This window comes from Rattus norvegicus, chromosome 13 (genome assembly GCF_036323735.1).
Source record: "Rattus norvegicus strain BN/NHsdMcwi chromosome 13, GRCr8, whole genome shotgun sequence".
NCBI lineage: Eukaryota > Metazoa > Chordata > Mammalia > Rodentia > Muridae > Rattus > Rattus norvegicus.
The window spans coordinates 109,156,682-109,171,673 of NC_086031.1; the positions used below are offsets into that span (position 1 = coordinate 109,156,682).

The 14,992-nt window shown below is 39.4% G+C and overlaps 1 protein-coding gene across 7 annotated transcripts in view; it reads right to left on the reverse strand.

Moving 5' to 3' along the window:
* Positions 1-14,992, reverse strand: part of Cr1l (complement C3b/C4b receptor 1 like) — a 50,937-nt gene that overhangs the window by 18,550 nt on the left and 17,395 nt on the right. For 5 of the 7 annotated variants that reach the window (XM_039091020.2, NM_001005265.1, NM_019301.2 and 2 more), the window contains exons 5-8: positions 7,529-7,927; positions 4,638-4,740; positions 3,299-3,384; positions 177-362 (exon numbers count right to left, since the gene is read on the reverse strand). In XM_039091020.2, the coding sequence (XP_038946948.1) occupies positions 177-362; positions 3,299-3,384; positions 4,638-4,740; positions 7,529-7,927 (774 nt within the window). The remainder of the gene's footprint in view (positions 1-176; positions 363-3,298; positions 3,385-4,637; positions 4,741-7,528; positions 7,928-14,992) is intronic. The other 2 variants (XM_039091021.2, XM_063272558.1) reach the window with 1 other exon arrangement.

Consider the following 14,992-nt stretch of genomic DNA (forward strand, 5'->3'; position numbering starts at 1 on the left):
ATTTCAAGTGATTTTTTACTAATATTCCTATTTGTTAAATTTTGAGAGAGTGCATTCTCAGCTCCCTCATCACTACACAACATCACACCCCATCACAGTGGGCATAGGATACAGAGATGACTGGGCAGTCAGTGACCGGGCTGAGGAGGAGCTCCACCCCTCAACTTTGCACTTACGAGAGACACATTTGGGCAGAGGAGGATCCCAGCTGGCATCGGACTGGCACTGGCTCTGAGAACTGCCTTCTAGAGTATACCCATCCTCACATTCCAAGGCTACATTATCTCCATAGTAATAATCTTTTTTCATTTGCAACCCTTTCTGGAATCCACTCATATCCTGAGGGAGTTTACATATCACTTCTGCAATTAGAAAAATCACAAGGAAATTAGTATTTTGTGGTTAATTAAAAGTGCTATTACAGAAACATCTGTAACCCCAGATTCTGCCCTCCACAAAATGGGGTATGTTTTCAGCAAAGATTAGTTGTCACCCTCACAAATTTATTCTTTAAATTTTCTGACTTTTATTTGTGTACAGTAAGGGAACTTTGGATTACCAACTATGCAGCTGGAAATTTTTAGAAACATATGTCAGGAAACCATGTGCTAGCCCTTGGTCCATGTGAGCCACACCTAATAAAAAAATTACAATTTCATGCTACCTTTCTTGGTATATAACATATACTGGTATTTTGGCTATGGGGTAAATGTAAATGCTTCTGGCCTACTTGTATATATAAAACAAAGAAACTAGTAACTTGTGATTCTAATTTTATATACTATCTATTTAATTTCTTTTATTTCATTTAATTCATACTTTAAATTGCTTTCCTTTTCATTCCAGCCATAAATACCTTCGTCAACACACTTAGTCATCAGAGAAATGCAAATCAAAATAACCCTGAGATTCCACCTCACACCAGTCAGAATGGCTAAGATCAAAAACTCAGGTGACAGCAGATGCTGTTGAGGATGTGGAGAAAGAGGAACACTCCCTCCATTGTTGGTGGGATTGCAGACTGGTACAACCATTCTGGAAATCAGTCTGGGGATTCCTCAGAAAAGTGGACATTATACTGAGGACGCAGCTATACCACTCCTGGGCATAACCCAAAAGATGCTCTAACACATAAAAAAGACACAATCTCGATTCTGTTCATATCAGCCTTATTTATAATAGCCAGAAGCTGGAAAGAACCCAGATGCCCTTCAACAGAGGAATGGATACAGGAAATATGGTACATCTACACAATGGAGTACTACTCAGCTATCAAAAACAATGACTACATGAAATTCATAGGCAAATGGATAGAACTAGAAAATATCCTGAGTGAGATAACTCAATCACACACACACACATACAAAAAAACAAACAAAAAAAATGGTAGGCACTCACTGATAAGTAGATATTAGCCTAAAAGCTCAAATTACCCAAGATACAATCCACAGATCACATGAAGCTCAAATTGTGAATGTTTCACTCCTTTTAAAAGGGGGAACAAAAATAATCATAGGAGATATGGAGGCAAAATTTGGAGCAGAGACTGACGGAATGGCCATTCAGAGCCTGCCCCACCTGGGGATCCAGCCCACATAAAACAGCTACCAAACCCAGACAATATTGGTGAAGCCAAGAAGTGAATGCTGACAGGAGCCTGATATAGGTCTCTCCTGATAGGCTCAGTCAGATCATGACAAATACAGAGGGGGATGGTAGCAGCAAACAACTGAACTAAGAACAGGGTCCCTATTGGAGGAGTTAGAGAAAGGATTGAAGGAGCTGAAGGAGCTTGCAACCCCATAAGAACAATACCAGCCGACCAGAGCTCCCAGGGACTAAACCGCTACCCAAAGAGTACACATGGACAGACCCATGGCTTGTTGGGTTCTATTGTCCTTAAATTTGTAATTGTTCTGGAATTTAAAGAAAAAAACAAAATATTGTGGGTGGAAGATTTCATAAATGATACATCTCCTAAAAATGAATCAAGATAACTGCTTTTTGTCCAGTCTTGCTTTCTACAGACCTAAAGAATTTCCTACCAATAATAATAGATTCCTAAACAATAACTATCACCAAGCACATTGTCATTTGCCACTGTGACCCCTGGGAGACGTATCACTGAATCACAATATACTTATCCTGATTCTATTACTACAGACTCTACTAAAAGGACTAAGCATGAACTTCCTAAAGAGTGTTACGTTTTGGATATGGAATGTTCCTCAGTGCACATGTGCTACCCATCTTGGCCTCAAGGTCGGCACTGCCAAGGACCAGCCTCAGCTTGGAGAGGGGTTCTGAGAGAAGTGGGGTTTGAGAGCAGCAAAACAAACCACTCAGAGTCAAGTCACGGGTCCAAGCTGGTGGCCTGTGTTCTGCTATCAGGACTGCTTTCTCTATGTTCTGCTCAAGACAGTTCTCTCTTGCTATTTCAAAAATCCTCTGGATAGCTCATCTATGGCAGATCAAAAGCCCAGGTTTGTTTTTTTTTTTAATTTATTTACATATCACCTCACTCTTTACCACAGGTTTCCTTTAGATTATCCCATGAGTCAGCATTATGATCTCAGATCCCTTGATTCTTAGGAGACAGCAAACACTTTCTTTTTTAAACATTGCAAAAGAACTCAGAGATCAGCCTGCCTTTGTTAAGCACAGAAATTAAGCCTTCTGGGTGGGATCCTACCCTGAAATTACCTTTTCTACCTACCACACCTCTGAGGCTAACCTTGCTCTGTCCCAGGCTGACCCTGAACTCAAGGATCTGCCTGCTCTTGTAAGCATGAATGAAAACTTAGCTGGGTGAGATCTCCTGGGATCACCAGTTCAAGTATCTTGTATCTCCTTCCTCAGTATTTTTCTGACAGCTTGGCTTATGTGGAGCTCATTATACAGCTCATATTGTATCCTTATATTTTAAATAGTTTAGAAAGTATATGTTTCGAACTCATGTTTTCATAGTTCTTCCCCACAGCTTTAAGTCCTGTCCTGAACTTCCCGGCGTTTATCATTGTGCTGAAGATATGGACACACCCCGGACTCCTGGACATACACTTTTTCTAATTAGGAAATATCACATATAATACAGAATTCAGAATGATTGATGCTAATCAAAGAGATTCTAAAGCAAGGAGATACTCACTTTGATTCAAAACAAAATTTTATTAGTGTAATCAATTTCTGTCACTATATCAGACTAGAATATAGAAAAAACACTATCAGGGAGGGTGTGGGTTAAAGTATAAAAAGTTAGGGTGAACAACTAGATTAAAGTCTTACTCTATGTACTCACGTTCACACACAGGAACGCTGCTATTCCAAATGCTTTCCACTCCATCAAGAACACAATGACTAGAAGAATTGCCTTTTAATTGATACCTAAGGAAGAAATGGGTAGTGGGCTGTAAAATGAATTCCCAGGTCTAGCCAAAAAAGCATCTGAGGATTTTGAGGATATGAAACCAGGAGGTGGAAGGGATGTGTGGCTGTAAAGCCATTCAATTACCACAGCTTCTAGCTGGTGGGTAAAACAGAATTGCGAAGCAACGGGACTTGTTATATAACACTCCCAGCTGACACTGAAGGCAGTCAGGGCACAGCCAGACCCTGGACTCTAACTCAGACACCCGATCATACTGCAGGAAGTACGGTACCCAACTGTAAAACTACTCTGCCAAGGTAACACCTCGCCAACTCTAGCACTGAAGAAGCAGAGGTAACCAGCAGGATACAGAGACTGGTATGTCTCAATACCTGTGGTTGTTGCCTACCTTAGAATGGCATGCTGAGCTACGGAAAAATATCATGTTTTTCTGGGTAATTCAGAGACGCAGATGACTTATTTAGTATAAGCATATGGCATATCAGAGACTTAAAATGTATTGTTTGTGGTGGGGGGGTTGCTATTTTGTTTGTTTTGCCTTTTGAAGCATTGGGACTAGAGAGAAAATTGAAAGGGGAAAAAGCCAATTTTTGTAAAAAGTCATCCAAAATTCTCAAAGGATGTTAAACTCTCATGCTCTCCTAAATCTTTCATGTTCCTGGTATTTGGTGCCTGCCAAGAATTCTATGCAGCACTGAAGAGCAGATTCTGTGTTGTCCATGGCTGGTAGCTTCATAGAGGCTGCTGTCAAGCATGTTTATGGCCTCACCTAAAATGTCAGTATCAGTCAGCATTTCAGAGCTCATAGCCAATTACTGATCAAGTATACGTAGTAGGTTTTTTAATCCTGCACCTTATTTTTTTTGTTGCTCCTATAAATTCTATTATTGAGGATTTTTTTCTGAAAATGACTGTTCAATGTATTGTTATTTACATAAACTTTCTGTAATATATAATTTTTCTCAAAATTACTAGTGTTATTCTCTATTTAGAAAATGAGTTTTTCACTTAGTAATTACCTATATATTTAAAACCAGTAGTTATATTTGTTTTTGAATCTGTCATTTAATAAACATTCCAGTTTTCCCTTCATATTTCATTTTATGAATTCTACCAGTCATCAGTCTTTCCTATATACAATACTAGAAGTTGTGTCTTCTCCATGCCAACCTTCTCATAATGTGGACAAGTTCAGACTTGTTCCAACAGACTCGTTAATGTCCAACAGATTAGGTCTGCTTGCACTCACCCTGTATTACAAACAAAGGTCACTTTGGCCCCGAGTTGAAGATTTTGTGGAACGAATACATGCCCATTAGGAAGCTCACCCAGGAAAGCACCACAGGATTTCACTGGAGAAAAATAAAAAAGCCAAACAGAAATAACAGCAGTGTATGGTGAATAAAAACATAAGCCATATATGTCAAACAAGATGGCAGCCTTGGGACCTGCACACGTCGGGGGCACAGGACTCTGCAATGCAGAGAATCAGCCCAAAGGACAGTGTGGCCTGGCTCACAACAGTAGAGCACTTTCTGCTTGGAGAAAACTGATCTTTCTTTGGGGGTATAATCCAAGTATTGGATTTTGGTGCAGCTGACATATTGAGGAGGAAAGAAAGTTTCAGGCATGGAAACAATTTCTCTCAGTCGTAAACTGGATCACAGATGCTAAAGGATCATAACTACAGTCTGTATGTGGGAAAAGAAAGAAGAAAGCAAAAACAGCCTGATTTACATATGTCAAAATGACTTTTTGGCCAAAAGTGACAATGCAGTACGCACACTGTGACTATGGTCGATAAATCTTGAATTTACTATTTTATCTGTAAGGTGTACACTAGGGTTACAACCCTTCCAATATAGAGTTTTGTTTTGTTTTGTTTTGTTTTTTGAGACAGGATTTCTTTGTGTAGCTTTGGCTATCCTGGAATTAGCTGTGTAGAGCAAGCTGGCCTCTAACGCACAGAGATCCACTGGGATTAAATGTGTGAACCACTACTGCCTGGCTACACTTCCCATTTCTACTCACCCTACACAAAATGAAGATCGATGGTTTACTTTAGATTCCCATACTACCTTTATAGAAAGGCATTACCAATGTTTAGCTTCACACTTTAGACTGTAAGAGGAATCTCAATGTTCTGACATATTTCCTAATGAACAACCACCATGGTGCTAACAAGTTTCTGTTCTGACCTCCTCTGAATCCTGCTTTGCCAAGGACCTGGCCTGGGCTACTAGAGAGATGCCTCTCTTTGCGGCCCTACAAAGCCAGTGCTATACAGTCATTGTTTTCACTCCATTCAGAAGATAGATGAACAAAACCTTTTTTAAAAATACTCCAGTTTCACTGAGCATACCCCAAGTGATATGAGGCCCGGGACAGAGGGCTGCCTGGACTGCTCTCAGTGAGAGAAGATGCACCTAACCCTCGAGAGACTTGAGGCCCCAGGGAGGGTTATATAGGATGAGGAACAGCCAGAGGGCAGACCAAGAGGGGGATAATGACTGGACTGTAAAAAAACTTTACAAAAAAAAGAAAAAGCCCTCCAGTTTATCATAATGAAAGCATGCACTATATATGCAGTGTTCTAATAGGCCTGGGTCCAGCCTCTCTTTAAGCAATGTTTTTGAATTCAGAGAGTGAGGATATATGAGAGTCTTAGCACAACTGCATTAAGTTGCAAAAAGGGGAAAGCTCCCTGTCTCTGTCTCACACACGTATACACGTGTGCGCATGTGTACACACACACACACACACACACACACACACTGCACAACAAAACAAATACCACAACAACAACAAAAACAATAACAATCCAAAACCTCATTTCAAGTCAATTCTCTCTAACCTTGAGATTTCTCCAGTTAAAAATGGGATACTGGTCTACAATAAATTATTTCCTTTGAGGGCTCATCTTTGATTACTAGATTATGCTGTTATATTTAAAGACTAGGCTGATTAAATTTATGTTGATTCCCACCTCTTGCTATATATTACCTTTTCACTGTTATGGGAGGAAGCATGAAAACTACAATTTCTTTGCTCTAGGGAAGTGGTTCCCAACCTTCCTAATGGTTGTGACACGTTAGTACAGTTGCTCATGCAGCGGTGACCCCAGCCATAAAATTATCTTGGTTGCTACCTCAAAACTGTAATTTTGGTACTGTTATTGAATTACAATGCAAATACTGTTAGAGAAAGAGACTTGCCAAAGTGGTCTCAACCCACAGGTTAAAAAACAAAGCTCTAAGGGCTCTAATTAAGTTCTGCTACCTGGAAGCACATATATCAAACTGAGGGACAAGAGATGTTATAGAGACCTGTATGTATTCAGGAAAAGCTTCATTTGAGACAGCCTTGATGCCACGCAAGTGAGCAGTAGGTTCTCAGATTCTAGTAACACCAATGACCAGCAAGGACTGGCTCTATTCTGGAAGCACACCACACAGTCTGGCTGACAGAGAGTGACAGTATCAAGCAGGGCAGGGCCAACTGTGTACGCCCATTTCTATAGTAACAGTAGCTCCCTAATCCTTAGCAACACTGCTTTCCGCCTCTTACTCTTCCTGACCTAACATCTTTATAACCCATTTTCTACAGGAAAGCCTTTGTTCTTCGAAAAACCTGGCAGATAAGCAGACGTAGATTCTAATCTTCGCTCTGCAAGTTAGTATCTATATCATCTTGGAAAATTATCTAGCCTCTAAGCCTGAATATGGAAAAATAGTTAACTACTCCACAGCTTTGTTTTATAAATTAAATATGCATACATTAAATGTAACTGCCCACGGATCACTCGCTTCATATCAGTAAATACATGCACAGCTGATATGCACATTAGGAACAGCTGATGGGAGCTGGACACTGCCACACATGAAAAGAACTTCAGTGTATGAGAATTCCCAGGATGTATCACAATCCTTGCTCACATTTAGCCCTGCTTCTCAATTTGAGTGGATGTGCTTATAAGGGTGCTTGAGCACCCACACAAACATATCCCTTCTTGATTTCATATTCCCTTCCAAGAAAATTTACTCATTCAACCTGTTCACTTTATTCCCTCATCCAGAACCAACCCTATCCCCAGTCCCAATTCCATGGCATTGCACACTTCGAAGCCCAGGTCAGACTTACCCTTGAAGCAGCTTGGTAACTGAGGCTCCCATCTGTTTAGGGATCGACAATACACACTGCTGTCTCCTTTCATCATAAAGCCATCCTGACATCTAAACTCCACCATATCCCTTAAGGAAAACAAGCTTTTGTTTTTAGACACTATGACTGCATTTTCAACATGGGGAGGAGTACATTTGTTGAGTTCAATGCACTGAGGAGGAGGGCCACTCCAGACTCCAACTTGACCATCGATGCTGGTACAGTGTATGGAGGGCTCACCCACCAGGTTAAAGAGCTTCTTCCCTCTCGCATCAGTGTTGCACTGGTAGGTAACTACCATTCCATAATGAAAATCTTCTCTGTTAGGACTGAAGAAATCTCCATTGGGAATGCTTGGGGGTATCTCACAAGGAATTGCTGGGCAAAAAAAAGCAGATTAAACCCAGTGAATCACTGAACTGAAAATAGTTACACTTATTATTTGCCTTTAATATTTATTGACTTGCAGGTGAACTTTAAAATGTTGCCGTTTAGATTCACACAGTAACATATGCTCTGACTTTCCTACTTATTTCCTATAAACTCATAAAGCTGACCTTTTCATCTGAAATAACTCTTGGATCATACTAGAAAGTTTATATTAGCTTCTAGATTTTTCTTCCTGCCTATAATTTCAAAATTTGTTGTTAACTGAAAGGAAGTATTTAAAAAATAATATTCACTAAGAAAAAATAAAAGGCAAATGAAACAGAAATGGATAGAAGTACAAAATACAATTGGAATATGCCTGCAAATACAAGAAAATTGGTGAAACTGTAGATTACTCTGCATTAAGCATTTTGAAAATGTAATGCCTAAGTGAAAATATAGACCATTAATATTCATGCAAAATATGTAAAGATAAATTTGACCAATAACTCTTAAGAATACAACCCCACCAAATTCTGTCAATTTTCAAGTAATACATAATTCTAAATATAATTTCAAGTACTTTGAGACATGTAAAGGACAGAAACCTCAAATTAATATAAGATGAATTTTATGAACTAATTTACAAAAACCCCTATTCTTAAAATGAAAGTGATTTGTACTGGGCTACTGTTCTTGGGGATGAGGGAGTCAAACCAGTAAGAGGGACGAAGAATCTATTGAGTTTGTGGTGGTCTTAACAAATCAAAGGATAAAAAAAGCTGGAGTCCAGGGCCTCCTAAACAAGGAAGTTCTGGTAGTACCTTGGAAAGAACTGTACTCTTAGAATCAATGATGACTGACACTTACTATCTCAAAGGTTGGAAATCGTCAAGTCCTGTAGATAGTCAAGAAAAATTAAAGTTCCTGAGATTGAATCAAAATAGTGTGATTTGGCCAGTGTCCAGGAGCCTCACAGAATAAAGAAAACTAATGTCTGGAGTGTGGGTTATTGCTGTGTTTTAAATATGGGTAATGTTCCCACAATTCAATGTACCAAAGGCTTGGTCTACTGATGGCAAGAGGGCAATAGGAGGAGGGGCCTCGGTGAGGGTGTGGCCTTAAGGAGAGGTGGGACTCTTCCTCTCTGTGCTTTGGCTCATTAGCTTTTGTTATTCGTAGTATTGGTCCTCCATGTGCTCCTGCTATGAGGTGCTGCCTCAGCAGAGGCCCTGAGCAGTAGAACTGGACCCTCAAAACTGTAAGCTGAAATAAATACTTTATCATAGAAGCTAAGTATCTCAATTGTATCATTATACTGATAAGCAACTGACTTCACTAATTTTGTGCCTGACTCCTTTAAGTTGACTCCTTTGCTCATCTCTTCACACAAGCATGGTTATCAATCAGAGTCTGCCTAACCCAGCTTATTCCCCTTAACAGAAAAATCGTCCAAACCTTCAGTCACTTTCTCTCTGTAACTCAGTCTGATCTGTTGTTATACCAGGACTCTAGCAGGCTGAATCACATAGGTACAGTATAGTAGGGGTGTAGCCACCAGGGCCCAGGATGCCAATTAAGGAAATGGTTAAAAAGTACAAGAAGGACAGTTATTTAAAATGAACAAATAAAACAGAAAGGGTGGTCCACTGACCCCAAAGTTTGCCTTCTGAGTACTGGCAGAAGCTTCAGGTTTAAATAGAGTAAGAATTGGGACAAACGGCAAGAGTTATTTACAGTCGAGCAGCCATGGTCCTACCTGTTCTAGGTACAGTCTCCTCTCATTGACCACTGCCTCAGCCCTGGCTTTACAAGATGGTCTGAAGAAGTCCTTACTGTGTGAGACAGCAAGATGGTTCTCTGGAGATTACTTCTGTCTCGTGGATAGTCTCAGTGTCTGGCTAATCGTTTTATCCAGGTAAGGGGGTAGGCTGGAAGGTGTCTGTACCTCACAATTTTACAGATTCAGAGTCTAACTAACAATTTGTCTAGCCATTCCTCACCCTCTTCTGTGGCATATTAACTTAACATAACCCTGGTTTCTACTAACAAAAGGCTAAGAATATCATCAGACAGCATCTGAGGTCTATAGAAGTTTCTCTGCTTTGCTTCAAGCCCATCTACTTAATATTTCCACCAATGAATTTTAAAAGTGCCTTGATTAGAACTTTCCTTATTTTTTTAATATAGAAACTTTTTGAGAGAAATTTCCTGAAAAGAAGCTGTTTATACAGAGACTGGTTCAATGATTAGAATTCCAGTACTGAAGAAATTGGAGTATTGCAAGTCCAGAGGCTACTTACCTACCTACTGTGGGCTCGTTCTAGCCCTCCAGAACATCCATTCTTTCCCTACTAACATCTTGTGGCTAATAGAAAGAAGCTTTCTGGAATCTATTAACTTAGCATTCCATTAGCTGCCACCAGCCCAAAAGCCAAGAATGTTATCATCTTAGGTCAATAGAAAAGCTCTTCCCATCTCATTTTAACTCCCTATCTAACATACCCAATAATTTACTTTAAATTTGACTTGATTTAATACTTCCTTTTTTCTGGAAAAATATAAAACTTCATGAAACTGCTTCCACACTGAAGCATGGAATTTGGCAAAATCTAAATCTCTTATACTGGGCCATATATAGTCACTTAGAAATAGCTCCCAGATAAATTATCTCTTGCTCCCTTTAAAATAAGATCTGTAGCTTATGCATTGACAACTTCATCAAATGTTGCCATATTAGATCATGGAATTTGGGGCAACCGAAATCTGTGTTCCCCAGTCATGGCCATTCATGTTTGGCTCCAAAATAAACTCTCTTTTCTACTTCGAGAAGTTGTATGTATTGTGCTATCAGGAGCATAACTTCTATCCCGTTTTTCCCCAAACCCAAGCTTAAATAAAATGATCTCCAGTAATCTGTCTCCTGAATTTGTTTGTTTTTTAAAATAAGCAGCAGTAGTAGCAGGAACTATGATATAAAGGAATGACATACACTCACATGACATTACACAGAGAGAATGGAGGGATAAAATAAGCACAACATTGAAGAATAACTAAAAACTTTCTAAGTCTGACAAAAGATATCACAGAATTGTAGATTCAAAAAGATGTATAAACTGGAACAACAATGTTCAAATAATTCTTCATCTAGACACATCACAAAGATATAAAATCTAATTCTACCATCCTTTATAACAGCCATGAAGCAAAGACAATAAATAAAAGGAAACAAAGGAGAAAATGTTTCAACAATGAAAGTTCCAGATTTATAAAATACAAAGGAATGCCAAAATAGTTTTTCAGGCCGAAGAATGAGAGTTTCATATAGAACTGATAGAGCCACAGCAAGGAGAGACATTATAGCTGTGTGGGAGCAAAGTTTAACTTATCACATTCAATGAGTAGATCAGAAACAAGATAGAAAGTATTTTGTTTTCTGCTTGCTCTAAGAGTACATGGAACACATGAAGTCACAGAGGTCTGTCTGTGTGAGAAGGCCAGAGAGAAACCTATGGGATGAATCTCTATTAGAATCCCAGTCAGTTAGCCAGGTAAACGTCCATTAGTTAGTGGGCTCAGTGAAAGCAGGTATGAATTCACACACGTAGAACTGCTGTAAGATGTGGGGTCAGAAGAACTATTCAGTGTCTTTTCTTTAGCTGTCCCATGGAAAAGTAGTCACCAGGGTGTGGCTATATGATTCAGATATCTATAACGACCACAATGAAGAAGCCAGAAAAAAGCAGAACAAGAATTCCCTTCAAAAGTACTAATTTACTACTTCTGGTATGAGAAAGCTATAAAGTACGTTCCAATCATCCATGGGGATACACTCCAAAACTGCTGGAGATGGCTGAAAACGCGGCTACTATCAGGCACTATGATAATATTTAATCTATAAATTTCACACAGTAAAATTATACTAAATAGAAGAATGATAGCTACACTGTAGTAAGCTATATAAATACGGCATCTTTCACTAAAATCTTAATATGCTTTATTCATCTTCTTTTGGGATGTATAACTACTGAATGTCTGTATGACGAAATGAAGTGAATGGCCGATTGTCTAGCACTAGGCTGCTGTCTAAGAACTATTCAAACACAAGCACTAGATACCTAGAGTAGCCTGACAAATGGGATGGCTACTGAATCTGCAGCATAAATAGATATACTGAAAAAGATCATTTCACCCTCAGTGGGATAGTGCTGAATGGAAAAAGACAGCCTAAGAGTTGGTCACACTCTTTACGATGATGCATAACTTAAAACTTAAAAATTATTTATTTCTAAAATTTTATATCTAAGATGTTTTGGGCTGGTTGGTCATGGGTAACTTAAACCACGGACAGTAAACTGTGGCCAAATAAGGCTGTTATATTCAAAATGGATGATAAGGCAGCATAATTCATTGCAAGATAAACATTTTTTTTCCATAGAAATAATCCCATTTCTTGTGAAGCATGAAGAAGTAACATGAAAAAGAAATTGGCGGGAAGCAATGGAGTCACACAGTTGCAGTTGTTTGTGGTACTGGGGACACGGGGAAGGCACAGTTTATCTTAGACAAGGGCACGCATTGTCTTTATAACAGACAGAATTTAGAGGTGCACGGTGATGACACATGACAGTAAGATACTCTGAAGAGGTGGAGGACAGATGACAGGTTAGTCTGAAGCTAGCCGGGGCTACACCTTTCAACAGCCGTATCAGTTTAAAAATAAAAAACTTAATGCTTTCTTATGTGTCCAAGGGTAGTACACTGAATTAAATATGTAAGATTTTAGCTATTGTGGGTTTGATTATAGAAACTAATATTGTCTAACAAATGAAAAAAGAACAATACAGAGAAGATAATGTGACAAGGAGACAGAGAATGATGTCATAAACCATAAAAGTAGAAGAAAAAAAAATAGATTCTCTCTCTTGGCTTCCAGAAGAAACCAAGCATATTACTGATAACGTGAATTGAGCATTTTGACCATCAAACTAAAGGATAATAAATCCCTCTTCCTTAAGCTACCAAGTTTGCAATAACTTGTTATATAAACCTTAGAGAATGAATATATATATATATATATATATATATATATATATATACATACTTTATATACTCCCATCAGAAACTAAGGGAAAAATACAGGAAAATAAAAATTTATTCTAAATCATTTTTCTAAATCACATTTATAAAAAATTACATAAAACCACTATCCAATCTTTTTAAGAACATTATCAAAATTGTCTCTATTCTGAGCCGTAAAATAGGACTCAGTATGTTTCAAAGTAAACCAGTAAAAAATGATAAATTGGAAAATCTCACAGTGTTTAGAAATTAAGTATCACACTTGTAATTAGCCTATCTGTCAGACAACTTTTGTGCACAGTAGTAATAGACAAGAAAAACATGAAGGTAAATAAAACAGTTTGAACCGAATGTATAGATTTAAACGTGCATCATAAAAAGTAAAAGTTTAAAACAAAGTATCTTATTAGCCATGTCAATCAATTGAGCAGAGAAGTACGTAAAGTTGAGGTAAAAGCAAATGAAAGAAAGAAAATAACATGCAGGAATGAAAATTAAAAATAGACATACACCCCCAGACCCTGTGAGAGAGAGACCCAACCGCCTGGTCAGGTGGGCACTCCTGAGGCTGCAGAGCGGAAGAGACCACCAACACTGCTCACCCCTGCCCACATCCCTGGCCCAAGAGGAAACTGTATAAGGCCTCTGGGCTCCCGTGGGGGAGGGCCCAGGAGCGGCAGGACCCCTGCCTGAGACACCACCAGAATCTGAAGGAAACAGACCGGATAAACAGTTCTCTGCACCCAAATCCCGTGGGAGGGAGAGCTGAACCGTCAGAGAGGCAGACAAGCCTGGGAAACCAGAAGAGACTGCTCTCTGCACACACATCTCGGACGCCAGAGGAAAAAGCCAAAGACCATCTGGAACCCTGGTGCACTAAAGCTCCCGGAAGGGGCGGCACAGGTCTTCCTGGTTGCTGCCGCTGCAGAGAGCCCGTGGGCAGCACCCCACGAGCGAACTTGAGCCCCGGGACCACAGGTAAGACCAACCTTTCTGCTGCAAGAAAGCTGCCTGGTGAACTCAAGACGCAGGCCCACAGGAACAGCTGAAGACCTGTAGAGAGGAAAAACTACACGCCGGAAAGCAGAACACTCTGTCCCAATAACTGACTGAAAGAGAGGAAAACAGGTCTACAGCACTCCTGACACACAGGCTTATAGGACAGTCTAGCCACTGTCAGAAATAGCAGAACAAAGTAACACTAGAGATAATCTGATGGCGAGAGGCAAGCGCAGGAACCCAAGCAACAGAAACCAAGACTACATGGCACCATCGGAGCCCAATTCTCCCATCAAAACAAACATGGAATATCCAAACACACCAGAAAAGCAAGATCTAGTTTCAAAATCATATTTGATCATGATGCTGGAGGACTTCAAGAAAGACGTGAAGAACTCCCTTAGAGAACAAGTAGAAGCCTACAGAGAGGAATCGCAAAAATGCCTGAAAGAATTCCAGGAAAACATAAATAAACAAGTAGAAGCCCATAGAGAGGAGACACAATAATCCCTGAAAGAATTCCAGGAAAACACAATCAAACAGTTGAAGGAATTAAAAATGGAAATAGAAGCAATCAAGAAAGAACACATGGAAACAACCCTGGATATAGAAAACCAAAAGAAGAGACAAGGAGCTGTAGATACAAGCTTCACCAACAGAATACAAGAGATGGAAGAGAGAATCTCAGGAGCAGAAGATTCCATAGAAATCATTGACTCAACTGTCAAAGATAATGTAAAGCGGAAAAAGCTACTAGTCCAAAACATACAGGAAATCCAGGACTCAATGAGAAGATCAAACCTAAGGATAATAGGTATAGAAGAGAGTGAAGACTCCCAGCTCAAAGGACCAGTAAATATCTTCAACAAAATCATAGAAGAAAACTTCCCTAACCTAAAAAAAGAGATACCCGTAGACATACAAGAAGCCTACAGAACTCCAAATAGATTGGACCAGAAAAGAAACACCTCCCGTCACATAATTGTCAAAACA